This window comes from Macaca thibetana, chromosome 1, assembly GCF_024542745.1.
Source record: "Macaca thibetana thibetana isolate TM-01 chromosome 1, ASM2454274v1, whole genome shotgun sequence".
Taxonomy (NCBI): domain Eukaryota; kingdom Metazoa; phylum Chordata; class Mammalia; order Primates; family Cercopithecidae; genus Macaca; species Macaca thibetana.
In genome coordinates, this window is record NC_065578.1 from 198,497,298 (window position 1) to 198,517,412 (window position 20,115).

Consider the following 20,115-nt stretch of genomic DNA (forward strand, 5'->3'; position numbering starts at 1 on the left):
GTATGTTGCTGCCAGGCATGGCGGCTCACACCTGTAATCCCACTTTGGGAAGTTGGGGCAAGAGGATTGTTTGGGCACGAGAGTTCAGGACCAGCCTGTGCAACATAGCAAGACCCCAATCTCTACAAGAAATACAAAAATTAACTGGGCATGGTGGCATATGCCTGTGGTTCCAGCTACTCAGAAGGCTGAGGTGGGAGGATCATTTGAGCCTAGGAGGTTGAGGCTGCAGTGAGTCATGATTGTACCATGGCACTCCACCCTGTTTAGAAAAAAAAAAAGAGTATGTCACTTCTCTCTGGTTCATCAACTCTGGGCAGCGGATGAGAATCATGTAAAAGGAAGGAAAATCTTGCAGTAGCTATGTGGATGGGGTAAAGAGATGTCAAGAGAAAGGAAGGATTGGTAAGCCATTCTATAGATGTCTACCTTATCAAAACTTTTCTCTGAATACCACACTGAAAAGTCAGCTGGAAACTGACTAAATTCATCATTCTCCTCTTGTACTTCTTTCTTATCTTTTTTGTTTTGTTTGGTTTTAAATATTATGCATCACCAAAGCCTGCAAACTTCCTTATCTATTATCTAAATTAAGGTCATCACTACCTAACCATTCAGCTTAGTCAAAAAATATTTTCTTCTCCTTCAACCCCACAGCCACTTGACCACCAAATCCTCTTGAGAGTACCTCTTTAACTCAGAGGCATATGTGGATGAGGAAGACAGACGTATAAAGACAATTATAAATCACTGCTCAAGAAATCTTGATGTCTCATCGTCTCTCGTCTGGATAACCATATCAATTTCCCAGTCCCCAGTATGCCCACGTCCTCAACTTCAATCTAAAATACTGACAAAATTGTATTTCTGAAACCCAACACGTTTCTTGTCGCTCTCTTGCTCTAGGATACCTGGAAGCTCTGTGTTTGTTTGCATGCCATTGTAGGACTTTGGAAATCTATCCTCAGGCTGGTCTCCAGCCTTATTTCTTATTACTACTTCTACATGAACTTCTGCTTCCCATGTGTGCCATGCACTTGCATAAGTCTATGAATTTGTATGTGCTATACCAGAAATACAGTCAGTAGTATCAGACCCACATGCAAGAGGCCCAAATATTTTTCTGTCTCCTCTCATTGGCTAAATCCAGCTCAAATTCCTTTCTGACTATTCCAGGCAAATGGATTACTAATTATTTTTGTCCCTCTGCCAACTGTTCATATAACTCTTTGTTTATGAATATCTGCCCATGGACAGTGAATACCTTGAGAGGAGCTTCAGGGCCTGGTTGGCTGGCACATGGAAACATCTGAGTACATCGAAGAAAGAGGAAAAAAGAGGAGAGAATTCCTACTACAGATTTTTTTCTTTTTATTATTTATTTATTAAAAAAAATTTTTTTTTGAGACAGAGTCTTGCTCTGTCACCAGGCTGGAGTGCAGTGGCAGTATCTCGGCTCACTGCAACCTCTGCCTCCCGGGTTCAAGCGATTCTCCTGCCTCAGCCTCCCAAGTAGCTGGGACTACAGGTGCATTCCGTCAAGCCCAGCTAATTTTTGTATTTTTAATAGAGATGGGGTTTCACCATGTTGGTCAGGCTGGTCTTGAACTCCTGACCTCATGATCCTTCTGCCTCAGCCTCCCAAAGTGCTGGGATTACAGGTGTGAGCCACCACACCTGGCAATTTTTCTTTCTTTTTTTTTTTTTTAAAAAAAAACAGGCCGGGCGTGGTGGCTCAAGCCTGTAATCCCAGCACTTTGGGAGGCAGAGACAGGCGGATCACGAGGTCAGGAGATCAAGACCATCCTGGCTAACACGGTGAAACCCCGTCTCTACTAAAAAAATACAAAAAACTAGCCGGGCGAGGTGGCGGGCACCTGTAGTCCCAGCTACCTGGGAGGCTGAGGCAGGAGAATGGCGTAAACCTGGGAGGCGGAGCTTGCAGTGAGCTGAGATTCGGCCACTGCACTCCAGCCCGGGCGACAGAGCGAGACTCCATCTCAAAAAAAACAAAAAAACAAAAAAAAACTTATTGTCTGTAATTACCATTAAGTCGAGTCTGTATCTTCATATACAAAGTGAAGTATTTTCAGAAGATTTTTGGTGGAAGGGGTTCATGCTTCAGAAAAGGGCAAGCCTACAGAGACATCTAAGATCCTTTCCAGCTCCAACATTCTATGCAGCTTTTGTAAACTGCTGTATCAAAATATTTTAAAATAAAAAATTAGTAGAGCTCAATTATAGAACTAATTGACTGAAATCTTTTCGTTACTTTGAATTTATATGTAGATAAAAGTAAAGAATAATTACCGGGCGCAGTGGCTCACGCCTATAATCCCAGCACTTTGGGAGGCCGAGGCGGGTGGATTGCCTGAGGCCAAGAGTTCAATACCAGCCTAGCCAACATGGTGAAACCATGTCTCTATTAAAAATATAAAAATTAGCCAGGCATGGTGGTGAACACCTGTAATCCCAGCTACTTGGGAGGCTGAGGCAGGAGAATCACTTGAACCTGGAAGACAGAGGTTGCAGTGAGCCAAGATTGAGCCACTGCACTCCAGCCTAGATGACAGAGCAAGACTGTCTCAAAAAACAAAAACAAAAACGAGAATAATCAATGAATTCTACATTCTCGAATTAGCACTTCGGATTTCAACAAATTTCAAGGCAGCATAAAATAGTTTAATAGACTAAGTAAAGATGATAAAATGATGGAAAGCTTTATGTTTCTCTTCATTACATCACGTTTTGTAAAGTCAATAGCAAATATATAAGTTCATAGCAACCATCTTTTGTAAATCAATATTAAGTACCTCCATTAGTTGGGATTAAAGAATTATTTTATCTGACACTTCCCCAAATTATGATGTAGCTGACAGCAAGACAGTACTTATCAAATAGATCAAAAAATAGTGAGAGAATACGACTTCATGATTTTTCCTAGATTTAGTTCTTCTTGTCTGGACAAACTGGGAGTGAAATATAGATGAGAACTGCAACACATGAACATATAACATCTTACTGCTTCCCATACAAAACCGATCTTTCTTTATCCTGTGCCAATATATGAAAGCTCATGCTCTATAATGGAGGCTTTTTTATGAACAGAAGAACTGAAATTTGTTTGTCCTTTTTACTATAAAGCAAGATCCATCTGGCCGGGTGTGGTGACTGACACCTGTAATCCCAGCACTTTGGGAGACTGAGGCCGGTGGATCATGAGGTCAGGAGTTCAGGACCAGCCTGGTCAAGATGGTGAAACCCTGTCTCTACTAAAAATACAAAAATTAGCCGGGTGCGGTGGCAGGTGCCTGTAATCCCAGCTACTCCAGAGGCTGAGGCAACAGAATCGCTTGAAACCGGGCAGGTAGAGGGGTGGAGTGGGGCCGGGGTTGCAGTGAGCCAAGATTGCATCACTGCACTCCAGCCTGGGCGACAGAGTGAGGCTCTGTCTCAAAAAAAAAAAAAAAAAAAAAAAAAAAAAAAAGGCCCGTCAAGCTCAATTCTCCAAGGACACAAAGAAAAAGCAGCTCTAGATTTCCAATTCCAACTAGAAAGGGTTAAATTAAAAAATACATATTTTTGAAGGTACTTGAGAATTAAAAAGTCAGTGAAGACCTATGGCCCTAAGATCCAGGAGAGAAGGGGAGTCCAGAGAGGTAAGCCTCATTTTCAGTCTGTTTTTCTCTGAGTCATTTGCTGATTTTTAAGTGGCTGTCAAGAGTCACAAAGTCAGGTAGATAAACATTATATTGAAGGGCCGCTAAGAAGGAGGGTTTCTTTCTTTCTTTTTTTTTTTGAGACGGAGTCTCGCTCTATTGCTCAGGCTGGAGTGCAGTGGCGCCATCTTGGCTCACTGCAACCTCTGCCTCCTGGGTTCAAGCGATTCTCCTTCCTCAGCCTCGTGAGTAGCTGGGATTACAGGCAAGCGGCACCACGCCCAGCTAATTTTTGTATTTTTAGCAGAGACGGGGTTTCACGGTGTTGGCCAGAATGGTCACCATCTCCTGACATTGTGATCCACCTGCCTTGGCCTCCCAAAGTGCTGAGATTACAGGTACGAGCCACCGTGCCCGGCCAGGAGGGTTTCTTACATTCACCGCTGCTGCATTAAGAATAGAGATGAACCAAAAAATGAAATAAGCCTCATAAACCCTAAAATCCAGATTCTAATTAGCAAAATTCTAGACTGGATTAAATCGACCTGATCTGGCCAGGAGTGGTGGCTCACGCCTGTAATCCCAGCACTTTGGGCGGCTGAGGCGGGTGGATCACTTGAGGACAGGAGTTCAAGACCAGCCTGGCCAACATGGTGAAACCCCATCTCTAATAAATATACAAAAATTAGCCAGCCATGGTGGCGCATAATCCCAGCTACTCAAGAGGCTGAGGCAGGAGAATTGCTTGAATCCAGGAGGTGGAAGTTGCAGTGAGTGAAGATCGGGCCACTGTACTTCAGCCTGGGCGACAGAGCAAGATGCATCTCAAAAAAAAAAAAAAAATTTACCTGATTCTGCTTATCTGCCTCTCAGAAGTGATAACACTGATAACAAACCCTGGTAGTGATATCTAGGAGGAGATAACATCAACCCGGATCTTAAATTATCTCCAGAATTTTCTACATTCAATATTCATTATTATCAAAAAATTAGTACACATGAGTAAACATGTGAAATAAACAAAACAAAACAAAAAAAGAAAGAAAAAATAGTAGTGTCAGACCCACATGGAAAATGCCCAGATATTGGAATTATTACATGTGGACTTCAACTGTCATGTTTATGTTCCAGAAAAATAGAAAAACTACGGAGAATTTCAGCAGAGAATTATAATCTATAATAAAATAAAAAGATATTCTGGAATTGAACAATCTAATAACTAAAATTAAGAAAGTGGAGGGTTCTGTTTTTCAGCTTTGGAACCGCCACCCCTCCCCTCCCCCGTCTGTACAGGGGAGCTTCTATGGAGCCCCCCTCCCTCTGTCTCTGGACAGGGGAGCTGCTGCTTTCTTTCTTCCCCATTAAACTCCTTGTTCCTGAAAACTATTCCATGTGTGTTTGTGTCGTTTTTTCTAATTTGACTCTAGACGAAGAACCAGGTGTTCCTCCACTCATCAGAGCTGTATCATTTTGGTGCGTTGGCTGGGAATCCGAGGTAGAGCCTTCGTCAGAGTGTTACAGGAATAAGCTCTTGGATACATCACACTCCAGTCAAAGCCTGGAAAGCTGAGGGAGCAACCCCTGACAGCCAGAGGAACGACTTGAATATCAGTGCGAAGAAATAGGAGACCTTAAACTGAAAATCACAAAAGATAACTAATGGAAAGCAATCAAATTCCAAATGGTGCTGCAAACTGAACCATGCATGAACATGCTGTTCTTCCAAGGACCCTTAGATTGACCTCAGGAGAAGCCCTAGCTACTGTTCCCCATTCATATCAGTATCATTTTGCATTCCCACGAGAAATGTATCACTTTAATTTGCATTTCTTTGATTAACAATATTCATGGCTGTGCAAGGTGGCTCACACTTGTAATCCCAGCACTTTGGGAGGCCGAGGTCAGGAGTTCGAGACTAGCCTGGTCAACATGTTGAAACCCCAGCTCTACTAAAAATGCAAAAAATTAACTGGGCGTGGTGGTGGGTGCCTGTAGCCCCAGCTACTTGGGAGGCTGAGACAGGAGAATCACTTGAGCCCAGTATGCAGAGGTTGCAGTGAGCTGAGATCATGCCACTGCACTCCAGCCTGGACGACAGAGCGAGAGACTCTGTCTCCAAAAAATCCAACCCCCCCCCAAAAAAAATTCATTCAACAAACATTTATTTGCACATTATGTACCAGGCTATCATAGGCATTAGGGATACAGCTGTAAACAAAACAGACAACATTGACCATCCTGGAGCACACATTCTAGTAATAATAAACAAACGTAAACAAATTCGTAAATAGCATGTTAGATTGTAAAAGGTACTCTGGAGAAAGAGCTATAAGGAGAAAAATAAAAATGTATATGGGGTTAATTGAAAAACAAAGCAGCTCTTTTTCTGGCCGGAAGCATGGAGGGTGTAGAAGAGAAGAAGGAGACGCTTCCTGCTGTGCCAGAAACCCTTAAGAAAAAGCGAAGGAATTTCACAGAGCTGAAGATCAAGCGCCTGAGAAAGAAGTTTGCCCAAAAGATGCTTCGAAAGGCAAGGAGGAAGCTTATCCATGAAAAAGTGAAACACTATCACAAGGAAGATAGGCAGATGTACAGAACTGAAATTCGAATGGCGAGGATGGCAAGAAAAGCTGGCAACTTCTATGTACCTGCTGAATCCAAACTGGCGTTTGTCATCAGGATCAGAGGTATCTATGGCATGAGCCCAAAGGTCCGAAAGGTATTGCAGCTTCTTCGCCTTCGTCAAATCTTCAATGGAACCTTTGTGAAGCTCAACAAGGCTTCAATTAACATGCTGAGGATTGTAGAGCCATATATTGCATGGGGGTACCCCAATCTGAAGTCAGTAAATGAGCTAATCTACAAGCGTGGTTATGGCAAAATCAATAAGAAGCGAATTGCTTTGACAGATAACGCTTTGATTGCTCGATCTCTTGGTAAATATGGTATCATCTGCATGGAGGATCTGATTCATGAGATCTATACTGTTGGAAAATGCTTCAAAGAGGCAAATAACTTCCTGTGGCCCTTCAAATGATCTTCTCCACGAGGTGGAATGATGAAAAAGACCACCCATTTTGTAGAAGGTGGAGATGCTGGCAACAGGGAGGACCAGATCAACAGGCTTATTAGAAGAATGAACTAAGGTGTCTACCATGATTATTTTTCTAAGCTGGTCAGTTAATAAACAGTACCTGCTCTCAAATTGACAAAAAAAAAAAAAAAAAAAAAAAAAAAAGCAAAACAAAAAAAAAGGTGGGCCAGGCATGGTGGCTCACGCCTGTTATCCCAGCACTTTGTGAGGCTGAGGTGGGTAGATTACTTGAGCCCAGGAGTTCAAGATCAGCCTGGGTAACATGGTGAAACCCCATCTCTACCCCAAATAAACTAGGTGTGGTGGTGCGCACCTGTGGTCTCAGCTACTCCAGAGGCTGAGGTGGGAAGATCACTGGAGCCTGGGAAGTTGAGGCTGCAGTGAGCCATGATCATGCCACTGCACCATAACCTGGGTGACAGAGTGAGACCTTGCCTCAAAAAAAAAAAAAAAAAAAAAAAAAAAGAGAGTGTGACTGGGCATAGTGGCTTATACTTGTAATCCCAGTGTTTTGGGAGGCAAAGGCCAGAGCATTGCTTGAGGCTAGGAGTTTGACACCAGCCTGGGCAATATAGTAACCTCCTATCTCTCCAAAAAAAAAAAAAAAAAAAAAAAAAAGGCTGAGCATAGTGGCACTCATCTGTGGTCTTAGCTACTCAGGAGCATGAGGCAGTAGGATTGTTTGACCCCAGGAGTTCAAGATTGCAGTGAGCTATGATCACAACTCCAGCCTGGGCACCAAAGTGAGACCCTGCTTCTTCTTTTTTTTTTAAAGTTTACTAGGAAAATGAAAGAGCTGAAGAGGGCACTGGTAAGCCAGAAGACCAGAAGAAAGGTCAGTATAGACTGAAGCAGAGAGAAAAGAGGTGGAAATGAAAGACCCTACAAAATAAACAGACCCTACAAAATAAATGGTGGCAAGATTTAATATACTTGTAATAGAAGTCCTGAAGGGGAGGAGAGAGAAATTAGGGGAAAAACTGCTACCTGAAAAGAAATTGACAGAAAATTTTCCAAAGCTGATGAAAGGCGTCAAGCCAAAAATCCAAGAATATCTATGAACTTATATCGGGATGAATTAAAACCACACCTAGGTATGTGATGGTATAACTGCTGAAAAACAATGGAAAAAAAATCTCAAAAACGGTCAGAGGAAATACATACATTACTTTCAACAATAAGATTAACAGCTATCTTTTTATTTTATTTATTTATTTATTTAGACCAAATCTTGCACTGTCACCTAGGCTGGAGTGCAGTGGCACGATCTTAGCTCACTGTAACTTCTGCCTCCCGGGTTCAAGTGATTCTTCTGCCTCAGCCTCCTGAGTAGCTGGGACTGCAGGTGCCCGCCACCATGCCTGGTTAATTTTTGTATTTTTAGTAGAGTTGCAGTTTCACCATATTAATCAGACTGGTCTCGAACTCCTGACCTCAGGTGATCTTCCCACCTCGGCCGCCCAAAGTGCTGGGATTACAGGCGTGAGTCACTGCGCCCAGCCAAAGCTATCTTTTTAATAGAAACATTTTAAGCCAAAAGATAGGAATAATTATTGTAAACTGCTGAAAAAGAAAGGGAAGCTAAACTAGATATCTATACCTAAGAAGAATAGCATGGTGGTGATATCAAGGCAGACAGAGTAGGAAATAATGTTTCCTTGTGCTGCTATTCAGGAACAGCATAAAATATTGTGAGCTCCTTGTGTAACCACCCAGTAGGTTCACCTTGCTTTCTGCCTAGACAGAGCAGATTTATCAAGACAGGGGAATTGCAATAAAGAGTTTTTCCCACAGAGCTGGCTTTGCAGGAGCCTGGAATTTCATTATTAATCAAATCAATCTCATCAAGAATTCAGGGGATGAGAATTTTTAAGAATAATTTGGTGGGGAGGGGGCCAATGAGTCAGGAGTGCTGATTGGTTGGATCACAGATGACATCACAGCTGTCCTCTTGCTCAGAGTTACTTTCTGGGTGGAGGCCACAAGATAGGATGAGACAGTTTATCCATCTGGGTAGCGCCAGCTGATCCATGAAGTACAGGGTCTGCAAAATACCTCAAGCACTGATCTTAGGCTTTACAACAGTTACATTATCTCCAGGAACAATTTGGGGAGGGTCAGAATCTTGTAGCCTCCAGCTGCATGACTCCCAAATCGTAATTTCTAATCTTGGGCTAATTAGTTAGTCTGGCAAAGGCAGTCTAGCCCCCAGGCAGGAATGGATTTGTTTTGGGAAAGAGCTGTCTTTGTTTCAAACTATAAACTGTAAACTAAATTCCTCCCAAAGTTAGTTCAGCCTACACTCTGGGAGGAACAAGGACAGCTTGGAGGTTAGAAGCAAGATGGAGTTGGTTAGGTCAGATCTCTTTCACTGTAAAAATTCTCAGTTATAACTTTGCAATGGTGGTCTCAGTTGGAAGCAGAGACTGTATCATAGCCTTCTTTGTATCCTCAGACTGTAGCAGTACTTAAGAGACTTACAGAACAATTGAAGAGTCTAGAGCAGTTGGACCTTTCATTACATGTTCAACTCACTATATCTGGGCAACACTGATGCTGACCCAACGCTCAAGTCTAAGAAAATGTTTTAATCTGGGCCTTGATACTTTTTAATTGTGTGATAATAGAGATAATTATTCAACCCCTAGTATTAGTTTCCAAGGGCTGCCATAACAAATTATCACAAACTGAATTGCTCAAAACAACAATTTATTCACGTTTTCAGCAAGACAACGCTCCCTCTGAAAGCTTGTGAAGAACTTTCTTTGACTCTCCATAGCTTCTGGAAGCTGTTGGCAATCCTTGGCATACCTTGGTAATAGGTATATCATTCCAATTTCTGCCTTCATTTTGACACAGGCATCTTTACTCTGGATCTCTGTGTCTCTAAATCTCCCTCTCCAGTCACTGGGTTTAGGACATGAGTCATTGAATTTAGGGCCTACCCTAATCCAATATGACTGCATTTTAGCATGTTTATACTTACAAAAACATTCACAGGTACTGAAGGTAAGGACTCCAGTATATCATTTTTGGGGACGCAATTCAATGTACTAAACTCCAGAGCCTCCATTTTCTCTTCTATAAAATAAATATAGCCTGGCCACAGTGGGTCACGCCTGTAATCCTGGCACTTTTGGAGGCCGGGCAGATCATTTGAGGTCAGGAGTTCCAGACCAGCCTGACCAACATGGTGAAACCCCATCTCTACTAAAAATAGAAAAATTAGCCAGGTGTGGTGGTGGGTGCCTGTAATCCCAGCTACTTGGGAGGCTGAGGCAGGAGAATTACTTGAACCCAGGAGGCGGAGGTTGCAGTGAGCCGAGATCACGTCATTGCATTCCAGCCTGGGCAATGGAGCAAAACTCCATCTCAAAAAAACAAAACAAAACAAAACTAAACTAAATAAATATAATACCAACCTTGGAGAGTTATGATCAATAATCAAGTAATGCCTAGGACCCAGAATAAGTGGGTAATACATTCTCAAGGCAGGTTTTAAAAAGTAAGTACTATGTGAAACATTGGGAGGCTGAGCTGCAAGGACTGTTTGAGGTCAGGAATTCGAAACCAACCTAGGCAACATAGCGAGACCTCATATCTACAAAAATAAAAACAATTAGGAACGGTGGCACAAGCCTGTAGTCCTAGCTACTGCAGAGGCTGAGGTGGGAGAACTGCCTGAGCCTAGGAGTTCAAGGTTGCAGTGAGCCATGGTGTGCCACTGTACCCTAGCCTGGGTCAAGACAGAGACCCTGACTCTTTAAAAAAAAAGAAAAGAAAAGAAAAGAAAAAGGCACACAAATACATACTGATAGACTCAGGAAGGGGTGCGGTGGTTGGGCGATTGAAAGTGAAAATTTCTAGTAACTATACATATTAATAAGATTCTGTCAATGAAAAACTCCATTTTTTTCAAAGAAACTATAATATTCAGTCTAATATCAAATAAATCAGAAAATTTGAGGGCCTAATAGACACAATTTCAGTGCACAGCAGCAGCAGAGCTACTGCTCCTTTTGGAGCAGGGCTACCCCATAGGCAGTGTGCCCAGAGGAGCAGCTCAGAGGCAGTGTTGCACTCATATTTATACCTATTTGTAATTACATGCAAATTAAGAGGTGATTTATATAGAAACTTCTAGAAAAGGGTGGTAACTTCTGGATTATCAGGTCGTTGCTATGGAAAGGGGTGGTAACTTCCAGGTGTTGCCATGGCAATGGTAAACTGAGGTAGTGCACCAGTGCACGTGTCTTATGGAAAGCTGCTTCTGCCTCATCCCTCTTTTAGCAAGTTCTCAATTTAGTCGGATGTCCTAGGCCTGTTTCTGGAGTTGAGTCCCATGCCTATCTCACTATGACTTATTAAAGGTTATTAAGATTAGTATATTTCTAGAGTTCACTGAAATATATACTGCTGAAAAGTCTGATTGCCACCCAAAGATTGGCAAGGTAATTATTGCCTTGGAACTAAAGCATATATTTGGAATGATAACAAATTTGTGGAAAGACTCCTTGCTATTGGTGCATTATGTCTTAAATTGGTTGCTTTTTTTTTTGAGACAGAGTTTCTCACCTGTTGCCCAAGTTGGAGTGCAATGGTGCGATCTTGGCTCACTGCAACCTCCGCCTCCCGGGTTCAAGCAATTCTCTTGCCTCAGCCTCCCAAGTAGTTGGGATTTCAGGTGCACGCCACCTTGCCCAGCTAATTTTTTGGTATTTTTTGTAGAAACGGGGTTTCACCATGTTAGCCAGGCTGGTCTCGAACTCCTGACCTCAGATGATTCGCCCACCTCAGCCTCCCAAAGTGCTGGGATTATAGGCGTGAGCCACCGTGTCTGGCCAATTGGTTGCAATTTTTACATTTATTTTTATTGTTTTTCTGAGACAGGGTCTCACTCTGTCACCAGGCTAGAGTGCAGTGTCTCAATCACAGCTCACTGAAGTCTCCACCTCCCTGGGCTTAAGTGATTCTCCCGCCATAGCCCCTCAAATAGCTGGGAGTACAGGTGTAAGCCACCATGCCAACAGGCTAATTCTTTTGTATTTTTGGTAGAGATGGGTTTTTGCCATGTTGCCCAGGCTGCTCTCCATCCCCTGGGCTCAAGCAATCCACTGGCCTTGGCTTCCCAAACTGCTGGGATTACAGGCATGAGCCACAGAACCCGGCCTAATTTTTATTTTTATTTTTATTTTTAAATCAAAGTAACATTTACATAATTTAAGATGTCCGGTTCTACTTTAATGCATTTAACCAAGAGCATTAGTCCTCTCTTTGTTCCTTTCACTGGAATCCCACTTCCCAGAGGCAACAGTAACCTGCAATGCTAGATACTTTTATGGTATTTTTTTAATGGGCTCTTATATTTAAATAGCACATTTACGTTTAAATTGCTATTTCTTTTTCAGTTAAAACATTGTATTAATTTCCTACCATCCAAGTTTAAGAGTTAGCTGTCTTACACTACCGCTATTCTTACAGATCATCCTCCCCAACCTTCCAATACAGCTCCATCATATTTTCTGTTTTAACCAGTACACAGTCCTTACTTTATTTCTTTTCTTTTTTCTTTTCTTTTCCTCTTCTCTCTTCTCTTCTTTCTCTTTTGTTTTCATTTTTCTTTTTATTTTTGAGACAGAGTCTCAACTGTCACCCAGCCTGGAGTGCAGTGGTGCAGTCTCGGCTCAGTGCAACCTCTACCTCCTGGGCTCAAGCAATTGTGCCACCTCAGTCTCCCGAGTAGCTGGGACTACAAGTGTGCGCCACCACACCCAGCTAATTTTTGTATTTTTTGTAGAGATGGGGTTTTGCCATTTTGCCCAGGCTGTCCTCAAACTCCTGAGCTCAGGCGATCCTCCCACCTCAGCCTCCCAAAGTGCTGGGATTACAGGAGTGAGCATATTTACAATGTAAATATTTCTTATAGCTAACTTGTGTGATATAATAGTATGTTTTCATTTCTCTGTAGTTAAAAAAAAATCTGCAATTAGTAGTTGTCCTTTAAAAATTTTGTTTTCTTTGTACCTATCACTAATGTTTTCGAACCTTACAGAACTCTGAATGCCATTCCACAGGATCAAATCCATCGTGTAATCCATTAGTTCTAATTGCTTATTGAAAATGTCTTTCTTTGAACTCTCCATACTTCTGCTCTAATCTGTACTGTGGCTTCAAGCTGACATCCTGAAACTCCTCCTTACCATATCCTGAACACTATCTTTGCCTCCCTTAGATAGAATCCCCAGTTTCCTGGATCCCAAATTTTCCTGTTTCTTAGCTTAGTCCCTAATATTAATAGAGTACATGGGAAGGAAATTTTTGGCTATCTTATGTCTGTATGTATTTATTCTCGATTATTACCCTCATATTTGATTGACAGTTTGGTTGAGTATAGAATTCTAGATTGGAAATAATTTACTGTCTTAAAAATTATTTTGTAGTGTTAGAGCTCTTTTAGAATTTGTCTGTCAGGCTGTTGGTTTGTTTGTTTGTTTGTTTGCTTTCCCCTGGAAAGTCCCTAAAAAAAAAAGAAAATAAAAATAAATTATTTTGTAGTATTTAGTACATTTAAAATACTGTTGTATTATAAATATAAATTATGGAGCATAATAAAATAAATTGCCTTGCACGGTGACTGATGCCTATAACCCCAGTACTTTGGGAGCCTGAGGCAGGAGGATAGCTTGAGCCCGGGAGTTTGAGACCAGCCTGGGCAACAAACATAGTGAGACCCTATCTCTAATAAAAGAAAATGTTTAAAAAAGGCTGGATATGATGGTTCATGTCTGTAATCCCAGCACTTTGGGAGGATGAGGCAGGCAGATTGCTTGAGCTCAGAAGTTCAGGACCAGCCTGGCCAACACAGTGAAACCCTGTCTCTACCAAAAACATAAAAATTAGCTGGGTGTGGTTGCATGTGCCTGTAGTCCCAGCTATTCGGGAGGCTGAGGAAGAAGAATCACTTGAACCCAGGAGGCAGAGGCTGCAGTGAGCCAAGATCACGCCACTACACTCCAGCCTGGGTGACAGAGTTAGACTCTGTTTAAAAAAAAAAAAAAAAAAAATCTTTATTCAATAATAAATTATCCATAGCTTACTGTAACTTTTAACTTTATACACTTTTAAATTTTCCTTAGCTTTTTGACTCTTTTGTAATAACACTTAGCTTAAACACAGATTGTACAGTTGTACAAAAATATTTTCTTCCTATATATCCTTATTCTATAAACTTTTTTCTATTTTAAATTTTTTTACTTTTAAAACTTTTCGTTAATAACTAAGACATGAACACACACATTACCCTGGGCCTACACAGGGTCAGAATCACCGTCTACCTCCATGTCTTGTCCCACTGGAAGGTCTCCAGGAGCAATAATACACATGGAGCTGTCATCTTCTGTAATAGCAATGCTTTCTTCTGGAATACCTCCTGAAAGACATGCCTGAAGCTGTTTAACAGTTAATTTTTTTTTTTTTTGAGATGGAGTCTTGCATTGTCGCCAGGGCTGGAGAGCCCAATCTCGGCTCACTGCAACCTCTGCCTCCCAGGTTCAAGCGATTCTCCTGCCTCAGCCTCCTGAGTAGCTGGGATTACAGGCGCACACCACCATACCCCACTAATTTTTTCTATTTTTAGTAGAGACAGGAGTTTCACTATGTTGGCCAGGCTGGTCTCGAACTCCTGACCTCGTGATCCGCCCATCTTGGCCTCCCAAAGTGCTGGGATTATAGGTGTGAGCTATTGCGCCCAACCTTAACAGTTAATTTTTAAAAAAAAATAATTAGCAGGAGTATACTCTAAAATAATGATTAAAAATTATAGCATAGTAAATACATAAATCATTAGCATAGTTGTTTATTATCATTATGAAGTATTATGAACTGTATATAATTGTATGTGCTATATTTCTATAGGACTGGCAGCAGGTTTGTTTATGCCATCACCACAAAGACATGAGTACTGCATTGTGCTGCTGTGTTATGATGGCTATGATGTCACCAGGCTACAGATATTTTTCAGCTCCATTATAATCTTATGGGACTACCATCATGCATGTGATCTGTTTTTGTTTTTTATTTTTTTTTTGAGATGGAGTCTTGCTCTGTCACCCAGGCTGGAGTGCAGTGGCACGATCTCAGCTCACCATAACCTCCACCTCCTGGGTTCCAGTGATTCTCCTGCCTCAGTCTCCCGAGTAGCTGAGACTACAGGTGCACACCACCACGCCCAGCTAATTTTTGTGTTTTTAGTAGAGGCGGGGTTTTGCCATAGTGGCTAGGCTGGTCTCGAACTCCTGGGCTCAAGCTATCCACCCACCTCAGCCTCCCAAAGTGCTGGGATTATAGGTGTGGGCCACTGCACCCGGCTTAGGCAACCTATTTTTGTTGACCAAAACATCACTGTGTGGTATGTGGGTGTATATATATATGTATGTGTATAAATATACACATATATATTCAAGTGTGTGTGCACTTGTGTGTATGTGTGTGTGTATATAATATTTTGGTTCTGATAATTCTAATCTCTGGAATTCTTGAAGTCTGTATTTGTTTTTTGTAATTTCTTTTCTTTTTCTTTCTTTCTTTTTTTTTTTTTTTTTTGAGATGGGGTCTCACTCTGTTGCCCGCTTCTGCCTCTCAAAGTCTGGGATTACAGGCGTGAGCCACCAAGCCTAGCCTAAATTTAATCTAATTTAAATTAATAATTTAAGTAGCCACATGTTACTAGTGGTAACCATGTTAAATAGCAGAAATCTACAGGCTAGACTTTTTCCTTCTACAAAATTTTACACAATACTTTTCCGTCACCCTCCAAGCCTGCCTTCAGAAGTAACTAGTGTTGTCCCATTCCTGAGCCTTTTCTGGTTGCAGCACTAAAAGTCAACTTGCCTTTTATTGGCCTGCGTTGACCATTTTCCTCGCCAACTAAACACTTTCAACAGAAGAGATGAACTTGAATCCTAGATGAGATAGCGTTGATTCAAGCATTTCTCATTTTCCATGATATGTTGACTTGTCTTATTGCTATTTTCTTCTTTCCAATTCTGTTATTGTTTACATCCCTTTCTCTCACAGTCACCTTCCAGTAATATTAGTGTGGTTTTTAAAGGGAGTCATTGGAAAACCAGACTATGGTTTTTCAATTGACTTTATTTTTATACCGAAATAACTCACTCCTTGTTTTAGCTTCATTATCAGTTTAATTCAGAGGTGGCTCTAAGAATTTTTATCTGTCTAGTGACTGGGAATTCCAGATTGGGATCAGAAATGACCAGCCCTCCATAGCAGGGTTTCTCAAAGTCAGTGCCATTAACATTTTGTGTTGAATAATTCTTTGTTCTGGGAAGTTCTCCTATACACTGTAAAACATTTCTCACTGTTGCTGGACTCTACCCACTAAATACCAGTAGTACCCGCACACCCCTTCTGCCTTTGACAATCAAAAATATATATAGACCTTGGTCTAGAAGACAAAATCCCCTCTGTTGAGAACCACTGCTTTAAAAGGTTTTTAACTTTGTAAACTAGGCCATGCTTTATGAAGAATCCTTAAGTTAGCATTTCTCAAATCCATTAAAATCACCTGAATATTCTGTTTGAGAAGTAGGCTAGGAATCTGTCTTTTTAACAAAGACCCTAGTGATTCTAATTTAGGGGTTTCTAAAGATCACACTTGGAGAAACATTGCCCTACGTTGACTACAACGTTATGTGAAATCCCCCTGGCCGCCATTAGAATGCTCTAGACATATAAGATTTCAAGGGACAGGTCAATGTATTGAGAATATAAATATTTACTGGGTGAGAAATCATGCAAAATATCCAAGAGTGCTGCATGGAGCAAATCTAGTACAAACACTGGTGAAATCCCAGCAGTATAGCCTTCTTTGTGTCATTGTTCTGGGACACGTTTGGAGCTGACAAGGGAGGTGTTGGGGACCTGTAGAAGTGAGTCCAATTTTTCTGAGTCCATGATTTTCCTGAAGCTCACATTTAATAATGAAACAGGATCCCCGGTAAAGATGCTGCTGTGGTGTTGCCAATTACTTCATGCCTGATAGAGAAGCTGAAATGCCTCCCCATACTTGAGACTTTTTTTTTTTTTCTTTCCAGTTAATTGTTCTTCCTAAATTGAATGATCTATTTTTGGAACTGAAAGAGATGCAGTGTAGAGAGAAAGGAACTGACAAAGCCCAAGGCAGAGAAGGGAGGTAGACAGAGAAAATGCAGAAAGAAGAGGGCTGTGCTATCTGCATCCATCTTCCTCATAACAAACATAGAAAATGAACAGGAAGGGCATTATCTCTTCCTGGGAGCAGGTGAATCAGACATGAGGGGCAGGAGATTTTGCTTATGAAACCACAAACGCATGAAAAGAAAAAAATGTAAAATTCTAGAAATAGTTGTAACCTGGAGGCCTAGGTCTTAAAATTCACTGGGCTTTCCCTTCAAGCTCTAGAGTGGGCCTGCATGTTCATGTCATCAGATTAGAAGAAGAGAAAACCTCGTTCTTTACCATATTTCTTAATAAAACTTATTCAAAAAGCCCCACAGCCTTAGTCTTGAAAATGTGGGAATGATTGTCTCAAAGAAGTGATTCTGAGAGTATTTTAGCAGGACTTCTGATGCATTTAGTCCACATACACATTTGATGAAGCATATATACACACAGATGTGTGCATTTTTAATGACCTCAGAACCGTAAGTAATGTCCACCTTAGCCAGATTCATTAGCTATTATCAAAAACGTATTTGAAAAAGAGTCAGCAAATATTGTGTCTAACTACCAGCGTGGCTATCAGCTTCTTACACTTTGCTGCTTCTATAAATCATGCTTTTGTTAACTCCAGTGAGTTCTTCTGATCCTCCTTCAGTCTGAGCGTCATGCTCAAAGTTCTGGAGTGTGCCTACACTAGCCATTTCTGCTGCTTCTGTTCTCCAGGCATTTCAATTGCAGTTACATTTTTAAAAGACCCTCTTTTGTGCTTTTAGATGCTTAGCAAAACTACAAAGAAGAACATACATCATTTTCTTCAAAACACATAAACATTTTGGCCCGCCAAAGCGACTACACCAAAGACAGCCAGCTTGACTTTAAAGTGCGCAAGAAGAACAGAGACCTTTCAAGCTCCCATAAGACTGTGCCATTCTTTCCACCCCTCACTGGATATTTTAACAATGTATGCAGTTCACTCCTGAAATGATTCAACTAAGGAAAGAAAGAGGCTTCAAAAGACTGTGTACACTTGCCTTTCGCTGCCATGAGGTGTCAGGAGAGGAGCTCCTGGCTGCGCCTAGTATCATTTTTCTCTACTTCCTGCCATTTTAATCTTAGCGTCATGTGGATGGCATATCCATATTTTTCTGTGTATCTAAGCATTTGATTTTCATCCACTGTACTAGCAGACTCTAACACCAGGGTGGTGAAGAATGGAGCACAGGGAAAGAGAAAGGAACGATCCTGGGAATGATAGCGTTCAATCAAACAAGCTATGCAGATCCTTTTATGCCAGCTTGTAACACAAAAGTTGTAGAACTAGAAGACTGCTACTTTCTTCCTCGTATAAGTAATTGTGCAGGCTGATCAAACAAACGTTCGTTTGATCTTAGATCATTTATTTCAAACTCAAACTCTGGTAAGCAGAGATAAGGTCTTATAGTGTACTGATAATGTGAACTTCGTACCTCAGCATGCCTGGATTCAGTTTCTGGTTCCATCTGGATTTGTCCAACTTTGGGAAAACTGAGCTACCTTGAGCCAAGAACTTAACCTCTTTATGCATGTTTACTAGTCTGTAAAGTGGGAAAGTAGTAGAAAATGCCACCAGAACTATTGTGCACGTGAAATGTGTAGTTGTATGTAAAATCACTTATTTTTTGTAGACAGAGTCTCTCTCTGTTGCCCAGGCTAGAGTGCAGTGGCGTGATTTCAGCTCACTGCAACCTCTGCCTCCTGGGTTCAAGCGATTGTCTTACCTCAGCCTCCCAAGTAGCTGGAACTACAGGCATGCACCATGCTGGCTAATTTTTGTTTTTTCACTAGAGACGGGTTTTAGCCATGTTGGCCAGGCTGGTCTTGAACTCCTGGCCTCAAGTGATCTGCCCAGCTTGGCCTCCCAAAGTGCTGAGATTACAGGCACGAAGGCACGAGCCACCTCACCCGGCCTGCAGCTACGTGTAAAATCACTTAGAATGGTCCTTGTCTGTGAAGCGTGAGAAGTAGAAGTTGTTAGAACTGTTGTTATCAGTATTAGTATCATTTCGTTATACATCCAGAATTATTGACAGTGATGTAATAGATCTGATTCTAGCTAATTCTGAAGAGAAAAATCAACATTCAGGATGGGTGCTGTCCCTTTTCAGCACAAAAGTACTCAGATAGCTCAGACTTGTCAAATCCTTCCAGAACCTCTGTCGGTTTTATATTGACAGGAAGCTCCTACAGGTATGGTTACACAGAATACATAGCTGGATTAGAAGATGGAATATTTTTTCTAGAATTGCCCCATGACATTCCATTTTGAGTTAGTTCTTTCTAGGGAGTCTTGTGGAAGGAAGGAATAGGTGCGTTTCCACTTATTTGGATGTGATTCATGTAGTGTGGGATTATTATTCACTTCTGTTATATAATGTGACCACATTTTTGGCCCAGGAGTTTAATGGTATTTCTGACACATGGGTTGTCAAGTATACTGCTAATTGAATAATCTGCTTCATTATGTTCTTCGGGGTCCATAGGCAGTTACAGTGCCTCTGTCTCCAGTACTATCCTGTCTGTATTTCAGATGTAGGAAACAGCTGCACCGAAACCATCCCTGTGGCTTATGCTTATCTCAAAATCTGGCCTGGGGAAACTCATTGGATTATTCTCTATAGGTGAGCAGAAGAGCAAAAAGATAGTCTTCATATATTGAAAGTGTGTGTATTCACTGAATATTTATTGAGCACCTACTATGTGTGTAAGTCACTGTGCTTGCTACTGACAATACAATGTTGAACAAGATAGACTCAGTATCTGCCCTTAAGGGTACATTCTGGTGGAAGAAACAGACATTGAACAAGTAATTCTATGATTTTTAAAAAATTATAATTGTGGAAAGTAGGGAGAGGGGGATATGTGTTGCTCCGTGAATATGTAACTTAAATGTCAGACCTAATCTGAGGGGTGAACCAAGACCTGCCTTAGAGAAGTAACATTGAGCTGAGGTTTGAAGGATAAATAGAAGTTAATTAGACAAAAAGGAAGGGAGAAAAGTCTCTTCTAGGTAGAAGAAATAGCATGTGCATGGGCCATGAGATGGCAGAAGCAGTGAATTTAATGAAGTGAAAGAGGGTAAGTGTTGCTAGAGTGTGGAGGGAAGGG

At 41.3% G+C, this 20,115-nt stretch overlaps 2 protein-coding genes across 3 annotated transcripts in view; one reads left to right on the top strand and one right to left on the bottom strand.

The window, feature by feature from the left end:
* Window positions 1-20,115, bottom strand: part of MGST3 (microsomal glutathione S-transferase 3) — a 1,219,025-nt gene that overhangs the window by 1,110,699 nt on the left and 88,211 nt on the right. The window lies entirely within an intron of this gene.
* Window positions 6,044-6,868, top strand: LOC126941915 (60S ribosomal protein L7-like). The gene has a single exon (XM_050768796.1). The coding sequence runs from the start codon at window positions 6,058-6,060 to the stop codon at window positions 6,694-6,696; it is 639 nt and encodes a 212-aa protein (XP_050624753.1). The 5' UTR covers window positions 6,044-6,057; the 3' UTR covers window positions 6,697-6,868.

Bases quoted from the DNA above. Each gene is read 5' to 3' on its own strand.
- LOC126941915 (XM_050768796.1), top strand. From the start codon at position 6,058: ATGGAGGGTGTAGAAGAGAAGAAGGAGACGCTTCCTGCTGTGCCAGAA.